Source organism: Bufo bufo, chromosome 5, assembly GCF_905171765.1.
Source record: "Bufo bufo chromosome 5, aBufBuf1.1, whole genome shotgun sequence".
NCBI lineage: Eukaryota > Metazoa > Chordata > Amphibia > Anura > Bufonidae > Bufo > Bufo bufo.
In genome coordinates this window covers 112,267,488-112,284,172 of record NC_053393.1, presented here as the reverse complement: position 1 = coordinate 112,284,172, position 16,685 = coordinate 112,267,488, and the positions used below count along the sequence as shown (strand labels likewise).

The 16,685-nt window shown below is 47.1% G+C and overlaps 1 protein-coding gene across 2 annotated transcripts in view; it reads left to right on the top strand.

Moving 5' to 3' along the window:
- Nucleotides 1-5,799: 5,799 nt before the first annotated feature.
- The window catches only part of ARFGEF1 (ADP ribosylation factor guanine nucleotide exchange factor 1), a 157,557-nt gene continuing 146,671 nt past the window's right edge, over nucleotides 5,800-16,685 (top strand). Inside the window, exon 1 of one of the 2 annotated variants that reach the window (XM_040434499.1) lies at nucleotides 5,800-6,190. In XM_040434499.1, coding sequence (XP_040290433.1) covers nucleotides 6,094-6,190 — 97 coding nt within the window. In that variant the 5' untranslated portion in view covers nucleotides 5,800-6,093. The remainder of the gene's footprint in view (nucleotides 6,191-16,685) is intronic. The other variant, XM_040434500.1, reaches the window with a different exon arrangement.

Sequence of the window (16,685 nt, the reverse complement as noted above, 5' to 3'; positions counted from 1 at the left end):
ACGGTAGGTGCAGTCACCCTCCATGACACCTGAGAGCCCCTATATATCAGTATTATATACAGTAGGTACAGTCACCCTCCATGACACCTGAGAGCCCCTATATATCAGTATTATATACGGTAGGTACAGTCACCCTCCATGACACCTGAGAGCCCCTATATATCAGTATTATATACGGTAGGTGCAGTCACCCTCCATGACACCTGAGAGCCCCTATATATCAGTATTATATACGGTAGGTACAGTCACCCTCCATGACACCTGAGAGCTCCTATATATCAGTATTATACACGGTAGGTGCAGTCACCCTCCATGACACCTGAGAGCCCCTATATATCAGTATTATACACGGTAGGTGCAGTCACCCTCCATGACACCTGAGAGCCCCTATATATCAGTATTATACACGGTAGGTACAGTCACCCTCCATGACACCTGAGAGCCCCTATATATCAGTATTATACATGGTAGGTACAGTCACCCTCCATGACACCTGAGAGCTCCTATATATCAGTATTATATACGGTAGGTGCAGTCACCCTCCATGACACCTGAGAGCCCCTATATATCAGTATTATACACGGTAGGTACAGTCACCCTCCATGACACCTGAGAGCCCCTATATATCAGTATTATATACGGTAGGTACAGTCACCCTCCATGACACCTGAGAGCTCCTATATATCAGTATTATATACGGTAGGTGCAGTCACCCTCCATGACACCTGAGAGCCCCTATATATCAGTATTATACACGGTAGGTACAGTCACCCTCCATGACACCTGAGAGCCCCTATATATCAGTATTATATACAGTAGGTACAGTCACCCTCCATGACACCTGAGAGCCCCTATATATCAGTATTATACATGGTAGGTACAGTCACCCTCCATGACACCTGAGCCCCTATATATCAGTATTATACACGGTAGGTACAGTCACCCTCCATGACACCTGAGCCCCTATATATCAGTATTATACACGGTAGGTACAGTCACCCTCCATGACACCTGAGAGCCCCTATATATCAGTATTATACACGGTAGGTACAGTCACCCTCCATGACACCTGAGAGCCCCTATATATCAGTATTATATACAGTAGGTACAGTCACCCTCCATGACACCTGAGAGCCCCTATATATCAGTATTATACATGGTAGGTACAGTCACCCTCCATGACACCTGAGCCCCTATATATCAGTATTATACACGGTAGGTACAGTCACCCTCCATGACACCTGAGAGCTCCTATATATCAGTATTATACACGGTAGGTACAGTCACCCTCCATGACACCTGAGAGCTCCTATATATCAGTATTATATACGGTAGGTGCAGTCACCCTCCATGACACCTGAGAGCCCCTATATATCAGTATTATACACGGTAGGTACAGTCACCCTCCATGACACCTGAGAGCCCCTATATATCAGTATTATATACGGTAGGTACAGTCACCTCTATGACACCTGAGAGCTCCTATATATCAGTATTATATACGGTAGGTGCAGACATCCTCCATGACACCTGAGAGCTCCTATATATCAGTATTATCTACGGTAGGTGCAGTCACCCTCCATGACACCTGAGAGCCCCTATATATCAGTATTATATACGGTAGGTACAGTCACCCTCCATGACACCTGAGAGCCCCTATATATCAGTATTATATACGGTAGGTGCAGTCACCCTCCATGACACCTGAGAGCCCCTATATATCAGTATTATATACGGTAGGTGCAGTCACCCTCCATGACACCTGAGAGCCCCTATATATCAGTATTATACACGGTAGGTACAGTCACCCTCCATGACACCTGAGAGCTCCTATATATCAGTATTATATACGGTAGGTGCAGTCACCCTCCATGACACCTGAGAGCCCCTATATATCAGTATTATACACGGTAGGTACAGTCACCCTCCATGACACCTGAGAGCCCCTATATATCAGTATTATATACGGTAGGTACAGTCACCTCTATGACACCTGAGAGCTCCTATATATCAGTATTATACACGGTAGGTACAGTCACCCTCCATGACACCTGAGAGCTCCTATATATCAGTATTATATACGGTAGGTGCAGACATCCTCCATGACACCTGAGAGCCCCTATATATCAGTATTATATACGGTAGGTGCAGACATCCTCCATGACACCTGAGAGCTCCTATATATCAGTATTATATACGGTAGGTACAGTCACCCTCCATGACACCTGAGAGCCCCTATATATCAGTATTATATACGGTAGGTGCAGACATCCTCCATGACACCTGAGAGCTCCTATATATCAGTATTATATACGGTAGGTGCAGTCACCCTCCATGACACCTGAGAGCTCCTATATATCAGTATTATATACGGTAGGTGCAGACATCCTCCATGACACCTGAGAGCCCCTATATATCAGTATTATCTACGGTAGGTGCAGTCACCCTCCATGACACCTGAGAGCTCCTATATATCAGTATTATATACGGTAGGTGCAGTCACCCTCCATGACACCTGAGAGCTCCTATATATCAGTATTATATACGGTAGGTACAGTCACCCTCCATGACACCTGAGAGCCCCTATATATCAGTATTATATACAGTAGGTACAGTCACCCTCCATGACACCTGAGAGCCCCTATATATCAGTATTATATACGGTAGGTGCAGTCACCTGAATGACACCTGAGAGCCCCTATATATCAGTATTATATACGGTAGGTGCAGTCACCTCCATGACACCTGAGAGCCCCTATATATCAGTATTATATACGGTAGGTACAGTCACCCTCCATGACACCTGAGAGCCCCTATATATCAGTATTATACACGGTAGGTACAGTCACCCTCCATGACACCTGAGAGCCCCTATATATCAGTATTATATACGGTAGGTACAGTCACCTCCATGACACCTGAGAGCCCCTATATATCAGTATTATACACGGTAGGTACAGTCACCCTCCATGACACCTGAGAGCCCCTATATATCAGTATTATACATGGTAGGTACAGTCACCCTCCATGACACCTGAGCCCCTATATATCAGTATTATACACGGTAGGTACAGTCACCCTCCATGACACCTGAGAGCCCCTATATATCAGTATTATATACGGTAGGTACAGTCACCCTCCATGACACCTGAGAGCTCCTATATATCAGTATTATATACGGTAGGTGCAGTCACCCTCCATGACACCTGAGAGCCCCTATATATCAGTATTATACACGGTAGGTACAGTCACCCTCCATGACACCTGAGAGCCCCTATATATCAGTATTATATACAGTAGGTACAGTCACCCTCCATGACACCTGAGAGCCCCTATATATCAGTATTATACATGGTAGGTACAGTCACCCTCCATGACACCTGAGCCCCTATATATCAGTATTATACACGGTAGGTACAGTCACCCTCCATGACACCTGAGAGCCCCTATATATCAGTATTATACACGGTAGGTACAGTCACCCTCCATGACACCTGAGAGCCCCTATATATCAGTATTATATACGGTAGGTACAGTCACCCTCCATGACACCTGAGAGCCCCTATATATCAGTATTATACATGGTAGGTACAGTCACCCTCCATGACACCTGAGCCCCTATATATCAGTATTATACACGGTAGGTACAGTCACCCTCCATGACACCTGAGAGCTCCTATATATCAGTATTATACACGGTAGGTACAGTCACCCTCCATGACACCTGAGAGCTCCTATATATCAGTATTATATACGGTAGGTGCAGTCACCCTCCATGACACCTGAGAGCCCCTATATATCAGTATTATACACGGTAGGTACAGTCACCCTCCATGACACCTGAGAGCCCCTATATATCAGTATTATATACGGTAGGTACAGTCACCTCTATGACACCTGAGAGCTCCTATATATCAGTATTATATACGGTAGGTGCAGACATCCTCCATGACACCTGAGAGCCCCTATATATCAGTATTATATACGGTAGGTGCAGACACCCTCCATGACACCTGAGAGCTCCTATATATCAGTATTATCTACGGTAGGTGCAGTCACCCTCCATGACACCTGAGAGCCCCTATATATCAGTATTATCTACGGTAGGTACAGTCACCCTCCATGACACCTGAGAGCCCCTATATATCAGTATTATATACGGTAGGTGCAGTCACCCTCCATGACACCTGAGAGCTCCTATATATCAGTATTATATACAGTAGGTACAGTCACCCTCCATGACACCTGAGAGCTCCTATATATCAGTATTATATACGGTAGGTGCAGACATCCTCCATGACACCTGAGAGCTCCTATATATCAGTATTATATACGGTAGGTGCAGTCACCCTCCATGACACCTGAGAGCTCCTATATATCAGTATTATATACGGTAGGTGCAGACATCCTCCATGACACCTGAGAGCTCCTATATATCAGTATTATATACGGTAGGTGCAGTCACCCTCCATGACACCTGAGAGCTCCTATATATCAGTATTATATACGGTAGGTGCAGTCACCCTCCATGACACCTGAGAGCTCCTATATATCAGTATTATATACGGTAGGTACAGTCACCCTCCATGACACCTGAGAGCCCCTATATATCAGTATTATATACGGTAGGTACAGTCACCCTCCATGACACCTGAGAGCCCCTATATATCAGTATTATATACAGTAGGTGCAGTCACCCTCCATGACACCTGAGAGCCCCTATATATCAGTATTATACACGGTAGGTACAGTCACCCTCCATGACACCTGAGAGCCCCTATATATCAGTATTATATACGGTAGGTACAGTCACCCTCCATGACACCTGAGAGCCCCTATATATCAGTATTATATACAGTAGGTACAGTCACCCTCTATGACACCTGAGAGCCCCTATATATCAGTATTATACACGGTAGGTACAGTCACCCTCCATGACACCTGAGAGCCCCTATATATCAGTATTATATACAGTAGGTACAGTCACCCTCTATGACACCTGAGAGCCCCTATATATCAGTATTATATACGGTAGGTGCAGTCACCTCCATGACACCTGAGAGCCCCTATATATCAGTATTATATACGGTAGGTACAGTCACCCTCCATGACACCTGAGAGCTCCTATATATCAGTATTATATACGGTAGGTACAGTCACCCTCCATGACACCTGAGAGCTCCTATATATCAGTATTATATACGGTAGGTACAGTCACCCTCCATGACACCTGAGAGCCCCTATATATCAGTATTATATACGGTAGGTACAGTCACCCTCCATGACACCTGAGAGCTCCTATATATCAGTATTATATACGGTAGGTACAGTCACCCTCCATGACACCTGAGAGCCCCTATATATCAGTATTATACACGGTAGGTACAGTCACCTCCATGACACCTGAGAGCCCCTATATATCAGTATTATATACGGTAGGTACAGTCACCCTCCATGACACCTGAGAGCTCCTATATATCAGTATTATACACGGTAGGTACAGTCACCCTCCATGACACCTGAGAGCCCCTATATATCAGTCTCATACACGGTAGGTAGGTGCAGTCACCCTCCATGACACCTGAGAGCCCCTATATATCAGTATTATACACGGTAGGTGCAGTCACCCTCCATGACACCTGAGAGCCCCTATATATCAGTATTATACACGGTAGGTGCAGTCACCCTCCATGACACCTGAGAGCCCCTATATATCAGTCTCATACACGGTAGGTACAGTCACCCTCCGGCCCTCAGCCCGGGCCCCGCCGTCCGCCCTGCCCTCACCTCGGCCCGTCCCTCCCCCGGGTGTTGCTGCAGTGTCTGCTCTGGGCGGGTCTGCTGCTCCTGACGTCGCTTCCTTCCAACATGGCGAGGAGAAGAGCTGAGCTTCCTTGAGCTGCCAGCCCCGTCACCCTGACAGTCGCCGCCGTTCCCGGGGTTACAGATCTCTTAGCGTCGGCCGCTGAGCCCCCTCCCCCGCCGGGAGTGACAGGTGCCGCCCGGGCTGTGATGGGGCGACCTCCACCCGAAGCCCAAGACACTGTCCGACATTAGAGAGCCCGAGGAGGCGCATCACACCGCGGGTCCAACATGTTCCTCACCCGGGCCCTGGAGAAGATCCTCAGCGACAAGGAGGTGAAGAGGGCGCATCACAGTCAGCTGCGCAAGGCGTGCGAGGTGGCGCTAGGTGAGGAGGACCTGCTGGGTGACAATGGGTGACACCAGGCTCCGTGCCCTGTGTGACGTGAGGAGGGGCAGTGTGTGTGGTGTCACCGTGCTGTGTGGGACTATAGGTGACAGGAGATGTGACACTGGTGTACAATGTGTGGTCGGTGGTGGCCGCTGTGTGTGACTATAGGTGACACTAGTGTACAATGTGTGGTGTCACCGTGCTGTGTGGGACTATAGGTGACACTGGTGTACAATGTGTGACTATAGGTGACAGGAGGAGATGTCACTATAGTGTATAATGTGTGGTCGGTGGTGGCTTCAGTGTGTGACTATAGGTGACACTAGTGTACAATGTGTGGTCGGTGGTGGCTTCCAATGTGTGACTATAGGTGACAAATTTGACACTGGTGTACAATGTGTGGCCTCTGTGTGTGACTATAGGTGACAGATGTGACACTGGTGTACAATGTGTGACTATAGGTGACAGGAGATGTGACACTGGTGTACAATGTGTGGTCGGTGGTGGCCGCTGTGTGTCACTATAGGTGACAGCAGGAGATGTCACACAGGCGGGTTCGATCACCCCATTGGGGCAGGAGCTGTCATGTACCGGTTCTAGGTGACACGGGTGGTCTTTGTGTATCCACATTCTTGTGATATTTCCTAAATCTGCTCTCCTTCCTTCTGTATCTGCGATGACTCCTGTGTGACATGTTTGATTTGTAGCAGACAAGTGACGTCACATCCAGATTAGGAATTGCAGACATTAAACAAATATGAACGTTTGAATAGTTTAGAGGTTCTCCAGGATTTACCAATTCAGGCCTCATGCACACGACCTGTTCCGTTCCGCAAAATGGGGATCTGTTGGTCCGTGATCCGTTTTTGTTTCCGTGTGTCTTCCTTTATTTTTGGAGGACCACCAGACCCAAAGGAAGGTAAAAAAAAGTCTAAGACAGGTTTGCCATGCAAATGATAGGAATAAAACGGACGCAGACGCGGATGACAATCTTGTGTGCCTCCTCGTTTTTTAGCGGTTCCATTGACTTGAATGGGTCCGCGAACCGTTTTCCGCGGAATTAATGGGACAGGTTATATTTTTTGGATGGACTGGAACCACGGATCACGGACGCGGATGGAAAACGGTGCACTATCCGCATTTTCAACGGCTCCATTGAAATGAATGGGTACGCACCTGAAACGCTAAAAACGGCGGAACGGACGCAGAAGCAAACAACGGTCGTGTGCATGAGGCCTTATGAAGTCATCAGTGGCCCTCTATATCCGCTAGCAGATCAGGATCTCCACTGCTCCATCCCATGTAGTGAGTGAGAGCAGCGCTGCAGTGACCACTCAATGGACAGACCAGCATGGGAACTGAACGGTGGGTTTTCGGGGAGCTGGACCCCCACTGATCTGATATTGATGGCCTATCCTAGGGATAGGTCATTCGTTGTGAAAGGGCTTGTCCCAAAGACAACCTACAGAATGTGGAGTAAGTGTCTGATTGGAGGGGGTCCAACTGTAAGGGCCCCCGATTATCTCCAGACCAGTGGTTACACATGCGCACTGCCCCTCTGGGGGGCTGCTGGAAATAGCTGAGCGCTTGTACTTGACTATTTCCTGCAGTCCCATAGAGTTGAATGGAGCAGCGGGCACCTATTCCTGTCTGCCGCTCCTTTCAGTTGGCAGGATGCCGCAGCTCTGCTAGAAAGAGGAGTCCGACGCAGCCCCTGCCTTCACCTGCCTCCGGACTGCGATCGACAGGTTGGCGGGGCAGCGAGCAGCATCATATTCATCTCGCTGGCAGAGCCGCCATCATAGCAGTGACAGATAGTGTTGAGAGAACTTGTGTTTTCTAGTTCGGCGTACAAGGTTGGGGTTATCTAAGAATTCTGTAATAACTTATGATCCGTGGTAGCGGAATCCATAATGGAACTCTCAGATAACCGCCACCTTGTACGCCAAACTTGAAAGCAGAAGTTTGCTCAACACTAGTGACAGACCATTGAAATCAGTGGGTATGTCACTGCCCTCTCTCACATAGGGCAGCATAGTGCAGAACTGTATTCTAAGTCCTCGTGCAGACGGCGCATATAACTGATGGAATTACCGCACAGGTTTCTGTCCGCGGTGTAATACGGTACCCGCTAGGCGGATAATATTTGCAGTGCAGGTTTCGAAATCCGCAGCTCGTCAATTAATCGTAAGGATTTTAGAGCAGTGCAAAGGCAGAAATCTGAGGCAATTCCGCGTCAACCTCAGCGACAAAATCTGCACGTATCACATGCGTTTTTATGGCTTTTTGTGTGCTTAGATTCAGCGCAGAAATGCAGTGAAATCCGTGCGGAGAATTTGCATACACTGCTGTGTGCATTGGGCCTTAGCAGGAGCCCAGACATCCAAGTCATAGCGGTGGCGGCTGCAGGATCACCGTAGTCCGAACCTCTGCCACCGACTGTCTTTATTACAGGTGCCCGTATGTTCCGTAAAAATTATGCGTATTCTTTTAGAGAAATTCTGTTTTCAAGTGAGTTCACGAAGCCGTGTGCGGTGGTTACACTTCTACGGGGGTGTTCTCCTCAGGAAGCAATGCTACTATGGGAAAGTTACTCCATAAGGGTCCATTCACACGTCCGTAAGTGTTTTGCCGCAAAATTGCAGATCCGCAAAACACGGACACCGGCAATGTGCATTCCGCAATTTGCAGACCGCACCTTTCCGGCACTATAATAGAAAATGCCTAATCTTGTCCGTAATTGCGGACAAGAATAGGACATGTTCTAGTTTTTTGCGGAAATGGAAGCACGGATGCGGAAGTGCGGATCCGCGGATGCGGACAGGACATTCTGGCCCCCTTGAAAATGAATGGGTCTGCACCCGTTCCGCAAAATTGCGGAACGGACGCGGACCCATTTTGCGGACGTGTGAATGGACCCTAAGGGCCCTTCACGCACAGATTTGCTTTCGCATCTATTTTGCTGGTAAAAACGACACTTGTGTTTTTATTTTTTTATAGTGTTTTTTTTTCTCGCCAGAGATTGCTGCGATTTTATAAAAATGTCATGGACTCAAAACAAAGCACCGCGAGTGGAAAAAAAAATAAGCCTGTGTGAATTGTCCCCATAGATTAAGGCTACTTTCACATCTGCGTTTTCCTTTCCGTTTTTGAGATCCGGCAGAGGCTCTCAAAACCGGAGGGAAACGCTTCAGTTTTGGCCACGAATGGCGACAAAACGGGGTGCACCAGAATGCATTCCGTAACGGTTTGTTGCGTTCCCGTGCCAGACACAAAACCGCTGCAAGCATTGTTTTTGTGTGCGGCTTGAGAAACTGAAGTACCCGGATCCGCCACCAAAAACCATGGAAGTCAATGGTGCTGGATCCGTTTTTTTTTTTTTAGACAGGTTAAAACCAGATCCGGCGCCCGTGGACTCACAACGGTTTTAGTGCTGGATCCGGTTTCTTCATTTTTGATATAACACAACCAGATCCGTTCTGAACGGATGCGGCCGGTTGTATTATTATAACGGAAGCGTTTTGCCGGATCTCAAGGACCGAACAGCAAAAACACAGATGTGAAAGTAGTTACAGGTAACATCTGGAGGGGAAGTTAAAAAAAAACAAAAAAACAAATAAGTATGGAAAAAACTGCAAAAGTCGGCGTGCGCTGCAGAGGGTGAAATACACGGTGGGGCCGCGTAGCCTTTAGGGTCCATTCACACATCCGTGTGTGTTTTGCGGATCCACAGATCCGCAAAACACGGACAGCGGCAATGTGCGTTCCGCATTTTGCTGACCGCACATTGCTGGCACTGAATATGCCTATTCTTGTCCGCTATTGCGGACAAGAATAGGACATGTTCTATTTTTTTCAGGATCGGAATTGCGGACCCGGAAGTGCGCACGAAGGCCGCACGAAATGTATGGGTCCGCAATTCCGTTCCGCAAAATGTGTGAATGGAGCCTTACATAGATGCTCGGGATCTTCTCGTCACATACAGGCTGGATTAGCGGTATGCAGATCTGGCACGTGTGAACGCAGCCTTCTGATCTCTAGGGGAATGTTCAGATGATGGAGATTTACACCAGGATAATCCGTGTCAGAAGTCCACGGCTGCAGGTTCTGCCGCAGCTTGTTATTGTCGTGCTGCTGATCCTAGTAATCTGCGGCTTTTCACTGTACTTTTACATGGCGGTACATGTATTGTAGACCGAACGCCAGCAGATTCCGTCAGGATTTAGGTACGGAATCTGAGCCTCATACCTGACACAGTCCACGACGTGTGAACATGGCCTTACTGCAGAGAGATTATTTTTTTTTTGTGGCAAGGTTGGAACTGGTTAAATCCCTTCATTCCAGTAATGTAAAGCTCTGTCGTGCCTTTTAGGTCTCGCGCACACGACCTCATTTTTCGCAGATCGGATGCAGGCCCGTTCATTTTAATAGGGCTGTGCCCTGTTCGCTTCCGTATGTCCTTTCTGCGGCCGCGCGAAAAAAAAAAAAATAGAACATTTCCTATTCTTGTTCGTTTTGCGGACAAGGATAGGCATTTGAAACAGACTGCGGGAACTGTGGAAGGGGAAAATGCGGGATGCACGCGGCCGGTATCTGTGTTTTGTGGATCCGCGATTTGCAGAGCGCAAAAACGGACGCGGCCATGTTCATGAGTCCTTAGGCCAGGGCTCCTCCTTTCACCAGTGGGCCCCTTTAGGCCAACTGCACATGCAGCGGAGTGCACACGGTTTTTCCTTGTGGATTCCTGTGTGGAAAAGCCGCAGCGTTAGGCTATATGCACACGACCGTATGTGTTTTGCGGTCCGCAAATTGCGGATCCGCCCCAAAAAAATCCTAATTCCATCAGTTTTTTTTTTTTTTGCAGATCTATTGTAACAATGCCTAAAACAGACAAGAATAGGAGATGTTCTATTTTTTTTGCGGGGCTACGGAACAAACATACTGATGCGGACAGCACACGGTGTGCTGTCCGCATTTTTGGCGGACCCGTTGAAATTAATGGTTCCACATCCTATCCGCAAAAAACGGAACGGACACGGAAACAAAATACGTTTGTGTGCATGTAGCCATAAGGCAGCTTTCACACATAGGTTTCTGCTGGCGTTTCTCTGCACTTTTACGGGTTAGTTGTTTTTTTTTGCACCTGCGTTCTTCGGTGCGTCGCCAGCTCCAGATCTTAGCTGAAGATCTATTGGAAATATAACATGTGGGGGACACAAGCTTTTTTTGGCATATTTTCAAAAACGCAGCATGCTGTAAATCTTGGCGTTTTTTTTTCCAGGCATTTTGACAACAATTTCCTTTTAGGGTAAAAATTGCATAAAAAACCCGCTAGTGGGCTAACACTAGCCCTGATGTACTAATGTGTCTGCGCCTAGAATCTGTCTAAAAGGTGACGTCATTTGCCACAATCAGGGTTTTTCCATTTTTTTTTTTTTTACTCACTGGGCTTAACAGGAATTGGGGTGTAACCAATGTGTCCACCAATAGTTGGGGTGGTCCCTATCGCTGTGATATACCTGGTGCCGGTCTAGACGGCCAGTCTGAGGGCGGACATACACTTTCAATAGCTGTCGGCTGACTCGCCCATAGGCATCCATGTATGTGCATTCAAAGGGGAGAGGGGAGAAAGCTCCTGGCCGACACCTCTGACAGCAGCTTCTCTCCCGGGAGAATCGGGCATCTCCATATACATTAGACTGTCAGCCGGGCCTGCCATCCTCTGAAATCCCGAATTGTGTAGAATAAGGGTGGCCTGGCATGCGCCCTGATTCGCAGTACTTTTGAAAACAACCCCCAAAAAAGGGACATGGATAAAAGAAGCTGTACACTGCACCAGGGTTCCACCAATCTTTTGGTCCATGTATTGCAGCCATGAAGTGGGGTAAGAAGGATAAGATCTTTACAATAGCTGTACCGGCCCATCTCCTCCATTGTGTATTCTTGGGCAGAGGTTTATGTCCAGCTGATTTTTTTTATTATATGTCGGGTGCGGTGGACAAGTGTAGAAGGCGGTTTGAGAAATGACCCTTTGGTTATTTATCTACCCGAGCTCGCTGGTAGATGACCTGCCCGATAGGGGGTGATCCGTCTACCGTGACTTTGGCAGTCCCTAGAACTTGCTCTATTTTTTTCTTTTTTTTTCTTGGAGCTACGAGGTTAGATATTAAAGGGGTTGCCAGAATTATTTTAGAGAAACCCCAAGGCCCTTAAGGCCTATTGCACACGACCGTATGGCTTTTTCAGTGTTTTGCGGTCCGTTTTTCACGGATCCGTTGTTCCGTTTTTTGTTTCCGTTGTGTTTCCGTTTTTCTGTTCCGTTTTTCCGTATGGCATATACAGTATACAGTAGTTACATAGATAAAATTGGGCTGGGCATAACATTTTCAATAGATGGTTCAGCAAAGAACTGAAACGGAAGACATACGGATCCATTTCCGTATGTGTTCCTTTTTTTTGCGGACCCATTGACTTGAATGGAGCCACGGAACGTGATTTGCGGGCAATAATAGGACATGTTCTATGTTAAAACGGAACGGAAAAACAAAAATACGGAAACGGAATGCATACGGAGTACATTCCGTTTTTTTTGCGGAACCATTAAAATGAATGGTTTCGTATACGTAACGCAAAAAACGGCCAGTAAACGGGAAAAAAAACGGCCGTGTGCAGGAGGCCTAAAGGTGTTGAAATAACACATGAACATATACTCATCACTTACTCCCCACCAATTCCAGTTCTGTCACTCCGGTCTGAGTTTACAGGCTGCATTGGTGACATGGACCGCTGCAGCCAATCATCGGCCCCATGCCGTATACTGCCAAGTGATTGGCTGCAGCAGTCATGTGCTATCTACAGCCTGTAAGCACAGACCAGAGTTTAAGGAGCTTTAGGGAACTTTTAAAATAAGTCCGACAACCCCATAAAGGGCTCATGCACACGACCGTTGGGTGTTTTGCCGTCCGCAAATTGTGGACATGTTGTTTTTTTTTTTTTTTTTGCGGACATACAGACACGGAATGCGCACAGTCATTTCCCTTTTTTGCAGCCCCATAGAACTGAATTGCTGTGTATATGGGCCGCAAAAAAAGTGAACAGACAAAAAAAATAAAAAAAAGTTTTTTTGCATGAGCCCTAAGACTACAGTTTCACCATGTGACCCATGAAATTAAATGAGGGGCAGATATCACTGCAAAGCCCACAGATGTAATGTGCGCCCATAGCGCCCTGCGGGTCCGTGCTCTACCTCTGGTTTTATACACGGGCAAATGGATAAATTCGTTTTTGTTACAGACACATATGGAATCTGTAGATAAAAAATATAATATATGTATATAATTGCGTAATGTTCCGTTGGATGCGTATTCTGAACATGTTGGGGGTCATTTACTGGTTTTGCACGCCTCGTCATAAATTTGGTGCACCTTCTGCAGTCTGAGGTGTAGTTTTTCGCCAGCATTTTGCAGGCGTGAATGTTAAAAAAAAAAAAAAAAAAAGTTGTTGGGGCCGATGGTCCCTTTGATGTTAATGAACGTGGGGCTAAATGGCTATTAGACCCGAGGCAGAAATCCTGGGCTCAGGTGGTTAGAATAAAGTTTGGTGGTGTCTTATGCAGTAGCGTGGTATTTCTGCCGGTCCGTTCTGCAAACACGTCATATTAAGAGTTAATTTTCTGCACATGCCTAATTAAGCAGAAACGGTAATGTGCCGGTAATGAGCGAGCGGTGGATGCCGGCAATGCTCTGCTTTCTGGGCCTGAGAAAACGTTTGTGTGGATTAGTGTCGTGTGGCAGAGCAGCAGCGTGTCTCCACACCCCACGTCCTAATGGTGCGGAGGTGACGTCCAGGAAGGAAGATGTTCACCTTCAGAGGTAACAGGTGGATCAGGTTGTGGTGACTCATCTGCGTCTCTATGGAGACCTCAGTGACTCCGCTCCACCTCACCTAAGACCTAGTTTCCTTTATGACCCTGCCTATTTCCTCAGAAGATTCCAGCACCTCCAGACGGTCCTCTTCTTGGAGAACCTGTCACGTTGGACATGGTGTCTGGTCTTGCGGGCAGCAGGGTGTAGAGCAGGAGGAGCTGAGTAGGTTGATATGTAGTATTTTGGGAGAAGATTCAGTCTAAGGCCTCCTGCACACGACAGTATGGCTTTTTCAGTGTTTTTTGCGGTCCGTTTTTCACGGATCCGTTCTTCCGTTTTTTGTTTCCGTTGTGTTTCTGTTCCGTTTTTCCGTATGGCATATACAGTATACAGTAATTACATAGATAAAATGGGGCTGGGCATAACATTTTCAATAGATGGTTCCGCAAAAAACGGAACGGAAAGACATACGGATGCATTTCTGTATGTGTTCAGTTTTTTTTGCGGACCCATTGACTTGAATGGAGCCACGGAACGTGATTTGCGGGCAATAATAGGACATGTTCTATCTTTTACGGAACGGAAATACGGAAACGGAATGCATACGGAGTACATTCTGTATTTTTTGCAGAACCATTGAAATGAATGGTACCGTATACGGAACGCAAAAAACGGCCAGTAAACGGGGAAAAAAAACGGTTGTGTGCAGGAGGCCTTAGGCCTCATTCACATTTTCGTGTCAGTATTACATATGTGAAAAAAAGCGCCCTTATTCAATCCGTGGATGGTCCGTGTGTCCTTATTTGCCCTCCCTGTCTCATTAGTAATCCATGGACGTTGCTCAGCTGAAAATTAATTTCATGAGCATTTCCTGTCTGTCTTCCGTGATGTCATTTTAACGGACCCATAGTTTTCAATGAGCGTGTTTGGTCTGCATCACCGACCAAAGCAGTGCATGTCTGACCCACGGTCAGTAAAAAATACTGATGTGTGAACAGACACATTTAAATCTATGGGTACATGTGCTGTCTGTGGAAAATGCGGACAGCGCACGTCTACGGTTTCATGCCCACAGCCATAGTATTATGGGAGAAGATTCAGTATTGTGCACAAGGTCCTTAACCACAGATACCGTCCACGTGCATTCTTCTCACTCCCATCAGTAGAAAGGGCCGCTATCAACCACAATACGGACAAGAACAGGACGTGTTCTATAAGGGCCCTTGCACACAACCGTATGCCCTCCGAGACACAGTCCGTGAGCGGGCCGTATGTCCCGCAGCGGCATTGTCCGTGCGCACAGGAGCGCGTAGCATCGTCGATTACAATGATGCTGTGATCATATGAGTGTGGGACGAGGCGGTCCGACGTGCACAGTATCATTGTAATCTAAGATGCTGTGCGCTCCAGTGCGCACAGTCAATGCCACCCCGGGACACATGGCCCGCTTACGGACCGTATGTCTCGGAGGGCATACGGTCGTGTGCAAGGGCCCTAATTTGCAGAAAGACCGCACAGAGGCAGATAGAAGTTTCTATGGGGCCATGCACTCATCCTTTATTTTTGTGTTACCCACAAACAAAATGCAGATAACACACGGACGCAAGGCCTATGGCCTCATCCACACATCACTGTGCGTTGTCTGTATTCTCCACAGATAGCAGACAGATCCATTTTCCACTGATGCAGGGTCCGGATGTTTGAAGAAACACATCAAAATCAATGGAAGTACGCACAGCTTTGGTCCCTGGTGAGGACCAGACATGCCCACTGATACAGATGGCATCCGTGTTTTGTCAGTAGTTTTCACTGACCAGTGGTAGGAGAAGCTCTGGAAATCCCTTTTCAGCCTAAAGCCCCATTCACACAACTGTATTTTTGGTCCGCACCCGATCCGCATTTTGTGCGGCTCGGATGCAGACAGCGCACATTATGTGTTGTTCGCATCCGTATGTCCGTTCTGTGGCCCTATGCAGAAACATGGAACGTCTCCTATTCTTGTCTGTTTTACGGACAAGGATAGGACTGTTCTGTAGAGAGCAGGCTGTCGGATCCGCAAAAATGCGGAATGCACAAAGCCGGTATCCGTGTTTTGCGGATCCGCAACTTGCTGACTGTAAAACAGGCTTGTCATGTGCTTGAGCCCTAACAATGCATGTGGGAAATGGATGACATGTGGAGGGCAACATACAGACCAAACATTGTCACGGATGAAACGCTGACCCGTTGTCAGTGAGACACTACTTGTAAGTTTTTGATTGAAGTCCCTGTGCTTTTTACGCTTAGGAGTCCAGGGGGCGGTCCTACTTCTGACCGCTATATCTGTATGCACTGAGTAGGCCCCGCCCACTGGACTCCTAAGCATAATCTTCTCAGCTCCTCCGGCTGTATAACGAGCTACCTGCAGATGAGACTCCATGTTCAATGTGCCAACTCCTATAGCAGGCGTCCATTTCATTTTCTGACTTTAGGACAGCCCAAAATACATCAGATGTTGTGTCTTCTAATACATTTTGAAAAAAAAAAAATATGTATATATAAATAAATTTTTTAGCTTTTTTTTTTTTGTTTGTTTTTTGACCAATGCCTCAGGATAGGCCAACTATATCTGACTGGCAGGGGTCTGA